Genomic DNA, 18,592 nt, shown 5'->3' with positions numbered 1-18,592 from the left:
ATGAAAATTATATATGGGGTGGGGCTGGGAAATGAAGTCCCCGCCCTGAACCTGCCCGATTTTTAACCCTAGAAAAAATCTGAAAATTTGGAAGAGAAAAAAAAATAAAACTTCAAAAAAAGCTGAATTTTTTAAAAGAAATTTCAGTTTTTTGAAAAAATTTCCATTTTTTAAAAATATTTCAGTTTTATGAAAAATTAAATACCGTATATTTTCAAAAATTCAAGTTAGTTCATGAGTTCACTTGTAGTTTTAGAATATTTTCGAAGTTTTTACATTTTTTTCATATTTTTATAAAAAATTCCATATTTTTTAAAAAAATTTCAAAATTTCAGATTTTTTGAAGTTTTCAGAATTTATTTAGATTTTTTTTTACATAAATTGCAATTTTATATTTTTTCCCAAAATTTTCTTAATTTTTTCAATTTTTCGTGATTTCTTTTTTGGATTTTTTATCATATTTTTTAACGGATTCCGTTAAAGTCAACTAATACTTAACGACTATGCGAACGTACCTAAATGCAAACTTTTATTAGTTCAGTTAATTGACTGCAATTTAAATCTAGTTTTGTGATCCGTTTGCAAGCTTTTTGAGTCAAGTAGCCCAATTACAAGTTAGTCACGAGTTCAGGAACCTCGATGTATTAACCCTACATGAAACTGGAGAAAATGCATGCGGTCCTGTGATTATCTAGCGGCAAAGGAAGTGAAAGCATACATGCACATATTCTGAGCAGTTCCGAATTGCAGAGTTCGAGTTCTCAGTCTCCTGCTGAGAGAATACTTGCTTCTCCAGAAATTAATAATCGGGTGCAGGCAAGAAAAGCATAATCAAATGACCACATTTTGCATCTGCAAGAAACTTTAGCAACATCCAAAATTTAAACAAAAAATCAAGACAATGGTTAAATTAAGAATACACTTGTTTGCATTTGTACAATAAAGCATAAGGAAAACAACCCAATGTTGCGCTTGAACACAAATCACACATAAAAATTGATGGCCTGTTTGGAAACCTGGATTTCATTTGAAATTTCGGATTTCATCAAATAACTTGTTTGGAAATTTGGATTTGGAAGTCATTTCAAATCCAAACATTCAAATATAAGTATAAATATGAGAAATAAAGCATAAGGAAAACAACCCAATGTTGCGCCAGAACACAAATCACACATAAAAATTGATGGCCTGTTTGAAAACTTTGATTTCATTTGAAATTCTCGATTTGATCAAATAACTTGTTTGGGAATTTGGATTTGGAATTCATTTCGAATCCAAACATTCAAATATAAGTATAAATATGAGAATTTGAAATGACAACTCAAATCTTGTCATTTGAAATGAATCACTTGAACAGGCTCAATACTTGAATCAGTAAATACTTGAAAACACTATATATGAACCAAACACAAGTGATGCTTGCTGGGATGCCGGATGTGATCAATATTTTTCATAAACCTCAGAAAATGTATACATCTTACGGTGGTAATGAACACACCAACTGGCACCAGTAGATGAATACAAAATGAGGAACAAAGTATTAGGTCTAGCAACTAAGTGGAGTTTTGCCCTTTGATGTGGTCAAGATACCAGAAGCAGCAATAACAGAGCATCAATTTTCATTTTCCAGGTTTCTGTCAGGTAACAGATAGCCACTCTCACTGATGATGATAAGAGACGGGTGGTCAATTTGAAACTCGTTATAGTATATAATGCTCAAATTAAAGTAATATAATGCTAAAATTATCAAATTTTAGCCTCAAACTATTAGCTAGCTATCAACCATCTTCATACAATCTGAAAGATAAGGGTAAAAATTCAATTGTAAAACCTATACTAATGTACACAATTACACATCACTTACTATGATAGCTCTGTCAAGATGCATTTTTTCTGGTAGCAGATTCGTGTAATCTAAAATCAGTTTCACATTATCAATGTCACTCAATGCTATCCGCAGCAACACCAGGATACTGGATTTTCATGGCAACGTCGAATCCATCCTTTGTGACTGCACGATGCACTTAAAAGATATTTCAGTCAAGAATATAAGTCAAATCAGTTGATTTTTGGCAGCAAAATTTATACAAGTGAAGACTCGTGAATAAAAGCTTAATGTGCTTTACCCAATAGATAGCACTAGAAAACCGTGAAACGATGAGGACATGAGAAAATAACGGGATTATCTACAATATTCTAATCTTCATCACCTGTTCTATACTTGCAGCAGCTGATAGTTCATAATCAAAGCTTGTCAACTTAGACGACCATTCACGAACTAACTCAGCTTCCAACACCTGATTGAGCTGGCTCCTTGGCATCACGTCTGCGCCCTGATGAACGATATCCAGAGCAGCCAGGATCTGTAGGGTATACAAGTTATGACTATTAGAACAGTATAATAAAAGAATAATTAAGTGTTCAGGCAAAACTCTAACAACTACTTAAATTTCAAGTGTATCAAGACTAGAGCGATTGAATAACATTAACTTTATATGAAATCAAGTCCTAATACAGCATACGAAGAACATCTTGGCTGGACTACACTGCATCAATATTAGAATTGTTGCACAATTCAAAATAAAGCTACAGTGACTTCATTGAACCCTTAAGCACGACTCCTACCTAACAAGTACAGTCATCGGACCTCTGTAAATGGTAAAGACATGCATATATAAGGATTTGACATAATGACATAACTACTAAATTCGTAATATCTAATCATACAATGATATCTAACATACCGGAGCAGGTACTAGAAATTCATCATGGATGCTCAACATCTGGCCCAACTTGAGTGCCGCTCCACGCATTCTGCATAATGCAAGAGCCCAACATTCTGCATTTTTATCTGAAACATATGGAGAAACTGCAGACTTCTGATCTTTCGAGATAGGCATACCATAAACAAGTCCTCTGGTCGATTCCTGAAATCATTAACAAAGCCATTTGTCAAAAAATGTAGCAGCACCACAAATCTCGCAACGGTGATCATCAATTACAAGGTTGGGAAAAAAGATCATAACTAAGACATCATATCTTCCTTCTTGAGACCAAAAGAATTCTGTTTGCATCATCTTTACTTTTATTTACAAATGCATAGAAAAAGGATTGAAAAATTAAGTATCCGTATATCAAGTTAATAAATCCAAAAACGATCACAATTCAAACAACTTAATATTGTCAAAAAACATAAAGCAGGAAACAATTGCAATTCACGCAACTTGAATCAGATGAAAAATAAACATGTACAGAAGAATTTAGCATAGGGATATTACCCTTTTTTAGTAAGATTTATGTTTGCCGTGACCACATATTTGTACAAATGTCCTTGGTTTAAAGTGACAATAAGATGCATCTCCAAGCAACAATTGGAGAACAATGATAGAGAACCTTATCCCACAATTAAATCCAGCAGCGGAAAAGCCCAACAATGAACGATAGTCAAACAATTGAACAATCCAAGTTCAATTAGAGTGCGAGTGAAGATTTTCAGGCAGGGGAATTCAGCTGGAGCTTTAGGAAAGAGGTTCCGTAGTCGAGCTTACGGTGAGTGGTGATTATTTTAGATTAAATTTTTATTTGTTTTGAAAAATAAAATAAAAATAAATAATCTTACGTCGGCCGATTGACCGATACTGATTATATTTTGCACGATTGGTTAGAATATGACGACACATATATAGTGACCAATAATGATGATTTTTAAGGCACTAATATAATATAATATAATATAGTGATCAAAAGTGTCGGTGTTCAACTGGCCGACACTTTTGTGTGTCAAAACCGTCGGTTAAGGGACGCAACCGACGCAAAAAATAATGAAAATTTTAAAATGGTGTCGGCTAAACACACACCCAACGCATATTAGTATCAAAGGTGTCGGTTCTCCAAACACACAAAAAATATGATTTATAAAGTCATTTTTGTACTAGTGATGGATATACTCATTAAAATTCTGAGCTTGGCTTAGCTACTATCATTAGCTTCCACTCTTTAGGCAATAATCTTAAGAACTTCAAATTTAAATCCTTGACAAGATAAACTTTATCATAGAGTTTTAGAGCATTTAGCAATTTTTGAAATCTACTAAACACATCATTCAAAGATTCACCAGTTTTGAAATGAAAATGCTCATATTTTTGAACAAACAGCTGCATCTTATTTTCCCTTACTTGCTCAGTACCCTCATGTAGGGTTTGGATCGTATCCCATAGCTCTTTGATTGTGTTGCAGTTGATGCTCAAACATGACAACATCAATGCCATTAACCAAAATGTTCATGGCTTTCTTGTCCTTGTGCACCTCCTTTCATCTTCTTCAGTAAACTCAGAGATATTTTTGGGCACTTCTTCATCCTCAGACTCATTACCATCAAGCTTTACAGAAGTGTTGATTTTAACTAAGATATGTGGACCTTTCTCAATACAATTTTTGTAACTTGTATCAATAGAGAAAAGATGCATCCTCATCTTCACCTTCCACTGATAATACTGTTCCTTATCAAGTGTTGGAATATTGACTCCTTCATTCTTTCTTCCCATTATTGATTGTTTGAGATCTTTACTTCCTGTATACTAGAAGTCTTCTCTGATACTAATTGATTAGATTATAGGAAAGGGGTTGAATACAATCCACTAAATTTAATCAAATTATTTGAATCTAGATAGTATTCAAACAAAAGAGCAATAAAATATGTATCAACAGAAGTAGTGAACAAGAGGTTTTCAAAATTACAGGTGGATTGTTTTGTCCACATGGGGATTTTTTTTATTGGAGAAACTTCCAAGTAAGGATTTACTTGGCTGCTTACAAGAAATTAAAGAGCTAACCTTACAAATTATATCTTGCTTAAACTATTCTTGGTTGCTCTTGTAGTTGATACATTGAAATGAAAATTTCAAAGTTCATATATACTAAGGTAGACTAGTTATTTCTTATACTAGTCCACAACAACAGCCTTCTACTGCATAATTGCATCCACATTTTGGGAAATATGTGTCCTAAATGACAAAAAGCATGGTTGTATATTTCCTTGATGTTTTGCTAGAATTAGTAGGCTTCAAGGTCTTCAATATTTGACTAAGCCTTTTTATAGCTTACTTTGCAAAACTATTACAGCAATTCTTTGTTCAACACAGGTGACTGTTGTCCTTTTCTTTGACTTGTTATTGTTAATTTATAATTACCAAATTAGCAATTAAAATACTAATTTAGTGGTCGTTGATCGTTTCTTGAATTATCAATTGACAATTTAATTACACATTTATTGATAAAACAATTAACTTGTGCAAATTAGCAATTGATATACTAATTTAGTAGTCGTTGATGGTTTCTTGAATCATTGAACTAGTTCATTTTGTGCTTAACCGTTGATACTTTGATTAGCCGTTGATCTTCACTTCACTTGTGCAAATTTCCATGACTTAAAATATATACAATTTCTCAATTTAGTTACACATCCATTGATAAAACAATTACAATATCTGTCGATCAACTAAATTCTATCAACTACTAAATTAAAAATTGCTAAAGTACCACACCATCCGTTGATGAGCTTTCTTATCAATGGATACTACAATTGGAATATCATTTCTTGATACAAATTAAAAATACATTTAGAAATACACTAAGTATTTTGGCTTATCATTAAGCATGACATATTCCTGACAAGAATTTATAATTGAATTAGAAAAATGAGCTTCAAAATATGGATAAGACTTGTATTTAGATAACTGGCCTGTTTAGAATTATATATTTTTTAGAGTCGCCCAACTTTTTTCTTCATTTTATTACAAATATCGCATGGTTTTATCCAAACAAATTAGCATTCTTGTAAAACTCACGGTAAATTCAATTATTGTTGGATTTTTTTTTTGACAGAAATTATTGTCGGAATTTGATGATTCTTATTGTTTTGGAAAACTCTTTCATTCTCCGATAACTTTTGTCCACAATGTTTCCCAGACTTTTCTTCAAACTATTCTCAAAATTACAAAACTTATTTAAATTTTATTTTTTTATTTTAATTTTTAGTTAATAGATACCATACCATACCATACCATACATACTCAGTATTCCCATTGAGAGCAGGGTCTGAGGAGGGTAAAATGTACGCAGCCCTGCTCCTACCCTTAATGTAAAGAGACTGTTTCCGTGAAAACCCCCGGCTTAGTTTACGATAAATAAAATAGTTTGTGATATAATATCACTATAATACCTTATCTCATGGCCTTCTTCACACAGGACTTACCTAAAGATTCCCTATTGTCGGTGGTGAAGGCCGGTGGAGGACACGAATGGAGAAATTAAGAACCATCACTTTCACAGATTACAAGGTTGAAGACGTGCAAACCATATTGGAGCATAAAACCTTGAAATCTTATAACAATCACATGTGGAGATGATCCATCTTTCACGTGTTTCGTGTAGAACAGACTAGCACTTGTGGGTAAGAGTGCAACTATACATGGTGCCACCAAAACCCACGATTTAAACCGCAAGAACTCAAACACATATACATTACATGAGATACACATAACCCATCTTCTATAACCGTTGATATGGACACAAGGAATCTTGAACTTAAAGAAAATAGAATATGGTAACTTAAAACTCTGTACGTTCAACAAAACCGTAAACTCAAATAAACAAGCAATCCAATCTAATGCAAGGCATTGGAGTACTTAAATTTTGCTTCAAACCCATCAATTCAATTTTTGAAAAATCCTTATGGAGAATAATATCAACCCCTTGGTGGATAATTAATTACCAATTCGTTACAATTCTGTTTCTGATGAACCATACCTTTTCGGAAAGATATTTTCGTCCTCTACGACTTTTCTTAAGTTTTCCTAGAAAAACGAATTCAGAGGGGTCAAAAATATCAATTATTGGCCTGGACATATTGGAATCATGGAGACATTTGGAATATAAGATGAGATGATTTCAGCTGATCATAAGGATTGGATATAAGATCTAAGGTGATGTGAATTCTTGAGCTTGCGTAAGTGAGCTAAGTACTTTTTGACTTACGTTTATTTTCAGGAAAGATATTTTAATTTTGCAAATTTCGGATTTTTGTATAAGATATAAGAATAAGAATTTTATTTCGAAGTTTACAAGATATAAGATATGAGAATATTTGAAGACCCGATCTCTACATATCGAATCCATTTGTAATTTACGTTATAGTTCTAGAACAAAATTTAGACACCTTTACTAAACGCACAAGTGTACAATTTTAGATACCTATTAAGGGTGCGTGATTATCAAATATTAGATCTCGGTCACTAGGAAAGTGTTATAAAAGAATAAAAATAAGACGTCGATCACCGACAAAGTGGGACCGTAGAGCAAGAATGTGGTATTTATAGCATTTTTGTTTATGTTTTAAATTCTATTTTTTTCCTAAAATATAAATGGTGTATTGGATTTGGTCCTTTACAAGAATTTTAAAAATTATTTTGGTTGTTTTGAAGAACAACATTTTATGAAAAGCGCCCACTGATTTTGAAATTTATTATTAGTCAAACTATTACTTGCTGAGTTGTATAGTTCATCCCTTTTTAATATTTTAGGTATGGTGTAAGAGCGAGTTGATGTGTATTGGATTATGTGCATATTAGATTTGGAAGAGTTTGACACAAGGATTATTTGTTAGCTTCACTTTTGTATTTTAGGTTGATAATTTGTGATTGATGTATTTGTATTTAGTATTAAATTTAGAAAAGTCTTGATGTTACAGTTTATATCTAAATTATATTTATCATTAAAATATTTAATAATAACAATATAGTTTCAAACACAATTATAGATATTTTATCAATTAGTAAGACAATATCAAGTGTGTTACATTTTAAAATAAGAATTTTTTTTTACCTTTTTAATAGTTTATAAAAGATATTAAATATGATAAATAGAAACTTTAAGTATATTTATTTTTAATTTTTTATCTGAAATATTATAATGGCTTATAATTGCTTTCTTATATCTATTTGTATTAATAGATATAAGTTGATGGTATCGATTCAGTGAGTGATGCTTGAAGAGTAACTACTGCTACAAAATGCCGCGTCTTTTGTTCTTGTCTGGGTGTTTGTTGCTTAAATGACTGAAATAACCACTGCTAATTAGAAATTAAACTCACGGCGTCAGTGTTAAACTGACGGTGGCACACTAACTGCATCAAATTAGATAGTCTAGTACCACGGGTGCAGGAATTGAAACTACAGTATTGCAAGTGCTGTATAGGGCATAGTACAGATACACAAAGTGCACTTTTTTCTTAATAAAAATACTACTATGATGAAAAATATTTTCTTAAAAAAAATTATTAGACAAATTTGAAGAATCAAAAACCTTGTAACTAATAATATAATTAGATGATGGTAAACCAAATATATATCTTAAACTAGAACCTAATTATGAGAAATTTTTAAAATGCAACCAGAAAAACTGATAAACAAATAAAAGCCCTAATTTGGAAAAAAAAAAGTTCCACTTTCAAACATAACTCACTCTCCGAGAATGCAAATTGAGATAAGGCATCGGCTTTTGTATTTTCTTCTCTAAATATATGCTCCACTAGACATTCTTCAAAGTTGAAACCATGTCATTTGAGCTTTTACAATTCTCAAATACTTTAGCATTGCTATTCTCGTGTCTCAGATTTGATACTAATCTTCTGCTATCCCATTTGATACTAGATTGTCTACAATATATAATATACAGACAATGTGAAAACATGCATTCAAGATTCTCAAATAATTGTTATATACTTCAAAGAAATATTTCAGTATAACCCTAACAACAAGTCTAGAATCTCTAAAGATTTTCAAGTTCTTGATTCTCAGAGTTCTGACCAATTTCAACCCTGCTATCAAAACTTCATAATCGGCTTCATTATTGGTGGTTCGAAATCCCACTTTATTGCATACTCAACTACGAAACCATCAATAAAAATTTATCACACTTACAAGGATCAAGGATCAGGTTCGAGTTGTAGGTTAAAAATTTGACCAAACCTGAATTCTATCCATTATTTAATCGATTAAAATTCAACTTGATGCTCATCCACACCTCTCGCGCCCCCCCCCCCCCAATCCATTTACCACTGGAAATGGAGACCTCAAAATCCAAATCGTTCTTTGAGGACATCAAATCGAGGGAGCTCAATGGTTTCCGAGCTTATCAAGAGTGTCGAGTTTCTTGAGGGCGATGGTGGTGTTGGAACCGTCAGACTCGTCCATCTTGGCGAAGCCACGGAACTGTCAAAGACTTCAGATTCTCCATCTTGTACATGTTTTGATGGTATGGATTTCAAGTGTTTTGATGTCTTGAAACAAGGTGAGGGGTTCTCACGGCCTATGCCGCTCCACTTTAGCTATAAAACTGTTGTAATGTGATTTTGATATTTTAAGTTTAGTGACAGATGATTATATTTGTTTGATATATTGATTATACGATTTTTATGCTTATCCGTGGTAACTTGACTGTTTTAAGCATATTCTCGACGAAGCCATTATTTTATTATATAGTCTGATGGTTTAAAACTGCTCGATATGTAAGCTGATAATTGCATGCTATGTCTTGAAACTGTGATCTTTATTTCTTGAGTCACATGACAGTTGGATCGAGTCTTGCATCTTAAGTTCTTGCTACACCTGTTCTGTTCAACATATATGATATATATGTATCTTTATGTGTTTTCTGTTTGATTTAATTGATAAATTGTCTTTGTGGTTGAAAGCTTGACTTATCTTTAGATCAGTTTAGTGATATGACTGCCATTATCTAAAACTCATGCTTTTTGTAATCTGTGATAATCTTGGTCCATTTTGTGGTGCTTTCTAAGATTCTGGATGTTTCCATAAGTTCTGCCTATCAAGTTATTAATTAGTTTTTCTTGCATGATTATAGGTTTTGTTTTGTATAATTGATGCCAATTTTATTTCATTGAATTGGATTTAATAGTAGTAAATGATGATTAAATTTTACCAAGATCAAATGGCAATTTGACTTGCTTGATTGGTGTTGATTTTTGAATTTTATTTTGATTATGAATTAATTGCTAATAAATATCTGCTCCAAATAATTTAATTCTCATTGACTAGTGTTTAATGCAATTTGTTACATGCAGTCTTAATTAATGGCTTTTATTTGTACCATTTATTGGTGGCCATGTTTGATGGCATTGATTCTTGGCCTAGTAAACGGCAATTTGGTGTCATTTTGTTGGCTCGTTTATTATATTTAATTTGTTATTTTAAATTTTAGATATTATTTTGAAGATTAGAGTTTTATATTTTATCATTTATTTTAATACACATTTTATTAATTATATTGTTAGTATTTATTTAGCTTGTTATATATCTAGCCAAAGGGTCTCCCTTTAGTTAGATATATATTTTCTGTTTCTTTTATTTTTATCCCCTTTTTAATTTCCTTTTCTTTTCTTTTTTGACAAACTATTTTATTTATCTATTCATCCACTTTATCATCTTCTGATAATTTTTTTATTTTAATTAAAAAATTAATTATTTTCCTGTTATTAATGGTTCATATTTTTTCAGGGATGAGGTGGAGTAGCGTGGATTTAGAGCTTGAGACGTTTTATTTCGGACATTAAGTTTTATTGTCTAAAATTCTGGAGACATTTTCATGTCTTTCGGTTAGATAATAAACTTTTTGAATGAAAGAAATTCCCCAGAGTATTGGTGTATCTCGATACGAGCAAGTGCTTTTCAATCAAAAAAAACAAACTACGAAACCATCAATGCTTTGGAGCACCAGCCCTACACCACTATTTATTTTTGAAGCTCCGTCAAAAAATAACAACCAATACTTTTTCGATTTTGCATCTTCTTTGGATTCCTCTACCCTATTCTTCCGCCCATACTTTTTGGTTGTGAATGGTGCATTCAACAAGGAAGTCAACCAAAGCCCGAGTTTTGATCGCCACTCGTGACTTTGATGTGTTAAATTATACCTAACCTCATGTGCATGGTACTTGTTGTTAACATATAATAGTAAGTTCGGGTCGAATCCACAAGGAGATTAGTTTCAAAAATCTTAATCTGATTATTATGAATTGTTTCACAAGATAAACAACTGTTGAAGATTTTTACTAACTAAACAATGGAATGTAAACTGATTCGGTTTGGCTAGTGTGTGCCCATGGGCACATGCTAAGCGCGGAAATTTTTGTATTTGGTAGATTTTGATTGGTGTGGTTGGTGTATTTGCAGGGGGGTCCATCATTATCATGAGATAGGAGCCAATCAAAATGATCCAAGTACAAAATTTTCTGCGCTTAGCATGTGCCCATGGGCACACCATAGAAAAACCGAAACTGATTTATATAAATTTACTAAAATCTAGGGGAATACAAGTTCACCATGCTTAACCACAACTGGTTAACCGTATATAAAAATTTAACGGGTAATATAATCAGAGTAATTGTCAATCTCTCTCAAGTATTAATGCTCTCGGAAATTATTGGTACTCTCGTACTCAATTTCAGGTTCGTTAATCTTATATGTGCATCTAGTAAGTACATCTCTCGATATTGTACTCCTATTAACAATTAACATGTGATATTGGCGAATTACACAAATCAAACATTAAAACATATAAGAGATTTGATTATATAAAAATTCATGTTAGTCTACAAAATAGGAATCACTCATAAAATTATGCTTATACTGCTGATCCCGTATTTTACACAGTCTACTTTGTCAATTCTTTCTATTTCCCTTCTTTTTTATAGTCTTGGATTTTATTATAAAAAAATCTTTACCGTATTAATATCATACATGCATATTTTGAAAAATTTTAATATTATTATCGTGCTTCTATTTTTCTGATTAGTATTGGTTTTTAAAATGACATTGATGATATAAAATATTCTTATTTCATACTGGTCTTAAATAATAATAATGAAAAAGCATGATTATACGTGAACCAGTGAATACATGACAACTGACGATGACGATGAGTATATAAACGGTTTCTTATTCCATACAAGAGTAAATTTCTAGGTGTAACTAATATTAAAATTAATTTATAAATGAGTAATATTATGTATCCTATTTTTTTTCTCAAATGACCTGGCAGACACATGACCAATTTTAATTGGATGATTTATGTATATACAGAGAGTCCTATTATTTTCACTGTGAGTGGAACGAATCACGCGTTACTAACTATTTTTGAGAAAAAATATTCAAAAAACATTTTTTGAGATATCTAACCATTTATTTTTCCAAAATGTGACTAGATTTTATAATTAACAAAATGGTGGTTGGATTTTATTGACTCCTTTTAAAATATTGACTCCGTTTAGAACAGGTTTACACTATTAACTTAAGTAAGAAAAACGTAATTTGAACGAGGTATTTACATAAAAGAAGATATTGTATAATAAAGATAAAGAAAAAGACGCGCGGTAAAATATCTCTCTCTTCGTCTACACAACCCGCGTTCTCCCTTCCTTTTTTATGTTGTGCGCCACCGACCACCACCTAACCTTTCCCGCGCTTCATTTCTCCTTATCTCCGTGTTGCCTTAACCTTCAACCACAGACTTCGCTTTCAATACATACTCAAAAACCAAACACAATCGATAATATTTGTACGCCCACAAAATCTTGATTATGAATATCCCATATCGTTAATTGTTGTATATATTCGTATAATTTCGCTATTTGAAACTGATTTATGTGAATTATAAATGAGATTAACAAATATCGAGCTGCTGAATACCTTAATTACAGAATAGTATATATATGATAACGAGGTAGTGGGAGTAATTATATATGCCACATCTTGACCTGTAATTTTCAAAAATGTGCTCTGTTAACTCCGCTAAGACAGATCGAACGGGAGCAACATTTTGAAAGCGAAGTTGAATTATAGTCACCATTTTATTAATTTTAAAATCAAGCATATTTGTAAAAATTAGTGTAAAGATTTGTTAGGTCCAATCAGACGTAGAAGGGGGGGTTGAATACGTCGTACCAATTTCTTCGATTTAATTTAATTGCGGATAATTCTGTTTCAGTCCATGTTAAATCAATCGTAAATAAATAACTCCAGCAAGTCGGGGAATATTCTTGTATTAGAAATAATCCTCGGGTGCTACAAATTCCAACACAAGTGTCGGCTGCAGAGACTACAATCACTCTATTACAAACTCTCGATAAAAACGATCTTCTAATTTAACTCTCGAGAATGTGTATAGTGTGTGCACTTACAAAGTGTGTAGTTGTTTTCAAATGAAAACACTAAGCTCTATTTATAGGCTTTCCAACAACTAACCATGGTTAACGAGTTCGTCCTGGACGACTTGAGTTCGTCCTGGACGGATTCGATTTATGAAAATAAATCTAACTCCTTTCAGTAGTGAAAGTGGCGCCATTTGTATATACATATATATACATATATCACAAACTTGCGCTTGAGAGGTGAACATATATATATATATATGTATATGGTCAAACATTGCGCTCCATGAAAGTCAAACGTGGCGCCACAACACTCCACTGTTGATTTGTACTTGGAGAAAATCTTCAGGAGATGAAAGTTGCGCCAAGGGGGAGTATGTGTATGAGTCGCAACCTTTGACTTGGTCAAAGGTTGCGCTCCAGTGCTGTGGATGCACAGCCCTTACTGTAGGTCACTTAGAATATAAATCCAAGTATTAGAGTTGTGTTGGCGCAACAATTGACAAGTCAAAGGTTGCGCCTTTGACTTTGGTCAAAGGTTGCGCCTTTGATACTCAGTACTGTATCCATACTTAGAAAAATATTCTTGACACAAATCCTTCAGTCTTTGACTTAGTCAAAGATGGCGCCATACAGTGTATTGATACACTGTCTTGACTTAGGCAAATATTGCCTTATACTCCCATTTGCATTACTTATTAAATATATATATATATATATATATATATATATATATATATATATATATATATATAGAATTAATTGTGTTTAATTAATTACTTGAATTATTTATGTTCAAGTAATTCACAATTAATATATATATATATATATATATATATATATATATATATATACATGTATATATTAATAAGTTCTTTGGAGATTTCTTGGAGCAGCTCGATTGACTTGATCAATTAATTCGTTGATCGAATCCACTGAATACTTTCGTACGTCCTGACGTCCTGTGCACTGGTCTGGTTCACGAACGACTCGAACTGAAATAATCCTTTGAATCCTTTGCTTGATAATATACTTGATCAGTCATTCCGGGTTAGGTGTTGCTTCGATAAATTTGATTATAAATAATCAAATGAAATATACTGGAATCTTCTGGTCTTTGATACTTGATCTTCAGGCAATCTTGATAGCAGAAACTGATTGTGCTTTATTCTTCACTGAGGCTTGAACATGTTAATGAACTTCTTCCAGTGGACGGATGCTTGTCTCAGATATCTTGATTGTCTTTGTCTGTTCGTATCGAATCTCCAAACTGTAGATTCCTGTATTATACTTACCTATTGTTTCCTGTCTTTTGTTGTGTTGAGTTATCGTAATTACATTTACGTTGCATTATGCTTTACAATCTCCCCCTATTTGATTGTTAGAGTTCGACAAGCAAATCCTTTAAGAGGATAACTCAACTGACACAAAGAAAAAGCATACTAATTTAAACAGGAAATAATACTAAGTATAGTCTGGATTATATCTTACATTTTCCAGAAATCAAAAGTAAATACAAGCAGCCATTGTTCCTCTAGCCTGAACTATTCTCTTCTTGGTTTCTTGGCTCTTGCATTAATCAGCTTTTGCTCTGCTCTTCTCTTTGCAGCTTCCTCCTCTTTCTTCTGAGTGAGCTTGCTCTCAATTTCTTCAATCCTAGCAGTGATGGTACTCAGTGCCACTTGCTCCAGTGTGTTCTCAGGTGGAGGTTGCTCTAGATTCTTCTTCATCTTCTCTAATGTCTGGACATGAACCATTTTCTTCAATTTCTTAAAGGTGACATTCATCTCCATTCCTTCAATTTTCATGATGATTCTTGATGGATGAGCACGAACCCTTGAAGTGTTATGGACAGTCTCTACAGCTTTTCTTATTTCTAGAAGATCAATCAAATCTTTGAGCACACTCTTGTCTTCTTTCACCACTGATAACTTGACAGCAGCAACAGCACGAATGATTCTTTTGGAAGAGAATTTTCCAATTTCTGTCAGTGGTATAGCAATGGCCTCAGAGTCTTTCTTCTTTTTGAATATCACAGAAGTAGGATTGTAGGTTACAACAGGAGCTTTTGGATTTTCAGGAATTTCAGGATTGAGTGGAGGCAGTGGATATGGTGGTTGACGATTGATTGCTGATAAGTCTAAGTCTCTCAAAGCAGCAAAGTTCAGACGATAGGCATATAGCAGTTCAGCAGTTAGTCTTCCTTTGCTAGTCCTTGAGCACTTCTCCCTGACTTGAGTTTCCAGATATTTCAGTATACGAGGATTGTATGTTGATAATGCTTCATCAGTGAGTCCAATACTCTGAATCATACCATCCTTGAAATACTTGATAACTGAAGGTTTGTCATGAATTTCAACTCCAATATCAGTGATCCATTCTTCCACCATATCTCTAAATACTTCATTATGCTTTCTGCCGGTTGAGATGATCTTATTTCTTACCACAAACAGCTCAGTTAAAGATAGATCTCTGAGAAACTGACTTGACACATGCTTGAGTCCATGGCCTTCTCTTTATAGCTCAAATGACATGTTTACCATCCATCCTCTTCTGGGAAGCACAACAATAGACACAGTAGAAATGATATCATTTAACACCTCGTGATAATCATGTAAATCCTTGTAATTGTTCCTGAAGGAGTCAAAGATATCTTTCACTTCGTCATCATTGTTGTCTTGAGTGACCTCTGGAAAATCAAACACAGATCTAGCAATATCCCATTCAGCTCCATCTTTATGTAAGTTGGCAAGTCTTCTTTCCCTTCGAATTCGTCTTTGATTTTCTAACTTCTCCCTTGCTTTCCTTTGCTCAGCATAATCCCTAGAAACATCAGCAATATCTTGTGGATTTGCAATTTCAAACTCTTCAGGAGGGAAGATGTCATTGTGATATGCAAGTTCATCAGCAAAGACTTCATTGTCTGGGATTTCTCCTTCTTCAAGATCTTCATTCTCAGCACCAACCATCCTTATTACTCTGTCATCCACAAACTCAGGGATGTATTCATCATGACTGTAACTGAATTGATGTTTAAGAGCAGAATCAATCAGTTCTTCAGACACCCCTGTGATCACCCTTTTTCCCTTTGCTTTTTCTGCTGCTCTCTCCCCCTCAGTTGAGTAATCCTCTCTGGAAAGTTGAGATGCCAGCAATTTAGCTTCAAGAGCAGCCAACCTTTGTTCCATTGTTGATTTGATTTCCACTAACTCCTCCCGTAGAACAAGATTCTCAGCTTCAAGATGTTGAACTTTGAATTTCAGAGCTTCAAATTCTGTCATAGATACAGTTGGAATAGCAGATTCAAGTGTAGGTGGGGCTGTTGGGTTCTCACTTGTTCGTTCTGTAGGTGTTTCTCTTGTTTCACTCAAAGCTAGAACACTCAGTGGGGCAGAGGGTTTCTGTATAACAGGTTCTGTAAGTGTTTCCCTCTCACTCAAAGAAGTTCCAGCTTCTGTGGATGTACCTGCAAGAGAAATCTTCTTAGCCTCTTCTAGAGAGGTCACAGAAGGTGCAATGAAGGTTCGTGAGCCTTCGTCCTCAGTTTCCTCGTCAGATGAATCTGAGTCATTAGAAACAAGTTGCCAACTACTCGAAGGTAGTGAGTCCTTTGATGGATCCTGAGTTGGAATCTCAGGGTGGGTAGACACATGGCTCGAAGGATGTGATCCTTGAATAGGCGAAGCACCCTGGTTTCCCACAACTGCCTTTGACGGCAAATGACTTTGTGACAAGTCCTCTATAACTGGCACACTTCCTGAAATGAAGGGCTCTGAAATAGATTGCCGTTCACCTTCGAGAGGTGAAGAGTCCCTTAAGGGATCTGGGAATGTTCCTCCCAGGGGGGTAGACAAGGATGGAGAATTTGGCAAATCATCCAAGTTTCCCCCAGAAGCCTGTGAAGGCACTTGACCCTGAAAAGGATCAGAACCAACAGTGTCTATCCCTGACATGGACGACAAAGTGTTAGCAACCGTCAATTCTTCAACTGTGTGTGCAACCTCACTGTGCATTGTAATATCATGTGGCTGAGGTGGTGAAGAAATAGACCTATCTGCAGTTGTCTCAGGTTCTATTCTCCTTTCCTGACTAGGAGACAGAGCTGTAGTTTCAGAAACAATCTCCTTATGTGGTGCACTTAAGGCACTTTCTCCCTCTCTCTCAGAAATATGAAGTGGTTGGCTGAGGGGTTGAGAAGTTTCTGCTACAAGTGTTTGTGAAGTGGTGCCTTGGTTATGAACTTGGGGGATTCCAAATTCATTGGCACTTGTGATAGGTGGTGAAAGCTGATTGGAATCCAAAAGATTCTGAACCCAATCAGGTGCACTGAAGGACAAGTTGTCAGAGTCAGAAGGGATACCTGACTGCAGCAGTGGATTGTAGGTGTTGGTGAAGAGTTCATCAATATCCACCATCACATCATTTGAAGGTGCAGCTGCAGTGGTTTGAGCAGGGCTATCCACTTCATCTTCAGAATCAGTGGAATTGTCCTGTAATGAATCCTCTCCTTCAGATTGAGCATGGTCATCTGAGAATGTCTGTGCATCTTCCACTATCACTTCCTCTTCCATTTGTGAAGTTTGAGTCTCAGGGATATCAGCTTGATGAGATGACTCAGTGACTTCTTCAGCTTGTGTTTCAGGGGCCTCCTCTTCCTGAACCACTGGATCAGCAACATTTTGAATGTGTGGTGGAGGCAAGTTCTGGTTGTTTAAGAATTCTTGCATTGCCTCTGGAAGAACCACATCCTCATTGTTGGTGTAGTTCTGATGGTTTTCCAGCATAGAAATGACCCTTGTAGTCATGAAAGAGCATATAACATTGTCTATATTGGGATAGACAGCTCGTTCAGCAGGAGTCAGCAGTTGGTTTAGCACAATCTGGAAGAACCGAGGATAAAGAAGTACATTCCTGTTCTTCCTTAAGGAGTCCTGAAAAGCTCCCATTATTAGATGTCCCGGATTGATTCTTGTGTTCTGAGCTATTGCAATTCCAATTTCTTGATTGAAGATGGTAATCCCATGGAACCCTCCAGTTTTTGGTGCAAATACATGAGAGATGGAATTAAAGAAGAAATTCCATTCTCGAGGTAAGTGCTTCACATACATTTTCCCTGGAAGATCACCATTCTCCCTCTGGCAATGAATAGCAAAGAAGAAGTTTGTCCTTTCAGCCCGGTCTGGAACAGCTTCAAAATTCTCTGTTGGAAGTTGCAGAGCAGTGTTCAGGGTATTTTCAGTAATTGATAGTGTTCGTCCATGAATTTGACAAGTAATACCAAGTACCTGTCCTGCATTCACAACAGAAATAGAAGACAAGAAATCTCGTAGAAGAGATTTGTTAAGATAAACAGATTTGGTCATAGCA

The 18,592-nt window shown here is 34.2% G+C and overlaps 1 protein-coding gene across 2 annotated transcripts; it reads right to left on the bottom strand.

Annotated features, from left to right (window-relative positions):
- Positions 1 to 662: 662 nt before the first annotated feature.
- LOC108208311 (protein ABC transporter 1, mitochondrial) lies at positions 663 to 3,578 on the bottom strand. 2 transcript variants are annotated; one of them, XR_001804287.2, is made up of 5 exons: positions 3,279 to 3,578; positions 2,745 to 2,927; positions 2,211 to 2,363; positions 1,865 to 2,011; positions 663 to 1,661 (listed from the first exon to the last, which is right to left on the bottom strand). XR_001804287.2 is itself a non-coding variant. In XM_017378830.2 (4 exons), exons 2-4 carry the CDS (start codon positions 2,898 to 2,900, stop codon positions 1,982 to 1,984), a joined length of 339 nt encoding a protein of 112 aa, XP_017234319.1. In that variant the 5' UTR covers positions 2,901 to 2,927; positions 3,279 to 3,578; the 3' UTR covers positions 1,841 to 1,981. The 2 variants fall into 2 exon arrangements, 1 of the variants encoding a protein (XP_017234319.1); XM_017378830.2 differs by lacking the exon at positions 663 to 1,661 and having other exon boundaries at positions 1,841 to 2,011.
- Positions 3,579 to 18,592: the final 15,014 nt, after the last annotated feature.

This window comes from Daucus carota, chromosome 2, assembly GCF_001625215.2.
Source record: "Daucus carota subsp. sativus chromosome 2, DH1 v3.0, whole genome shotgun sequence".
NCBI lineage: Eukaryota > Viridiplantae > Streptophyta > Magnoliopsida > Apiales > Apiaceae > Daucus > Daucus carota.
This window is presented reverse-complemented; position numbering and strand designations above follow the sequence as displayed.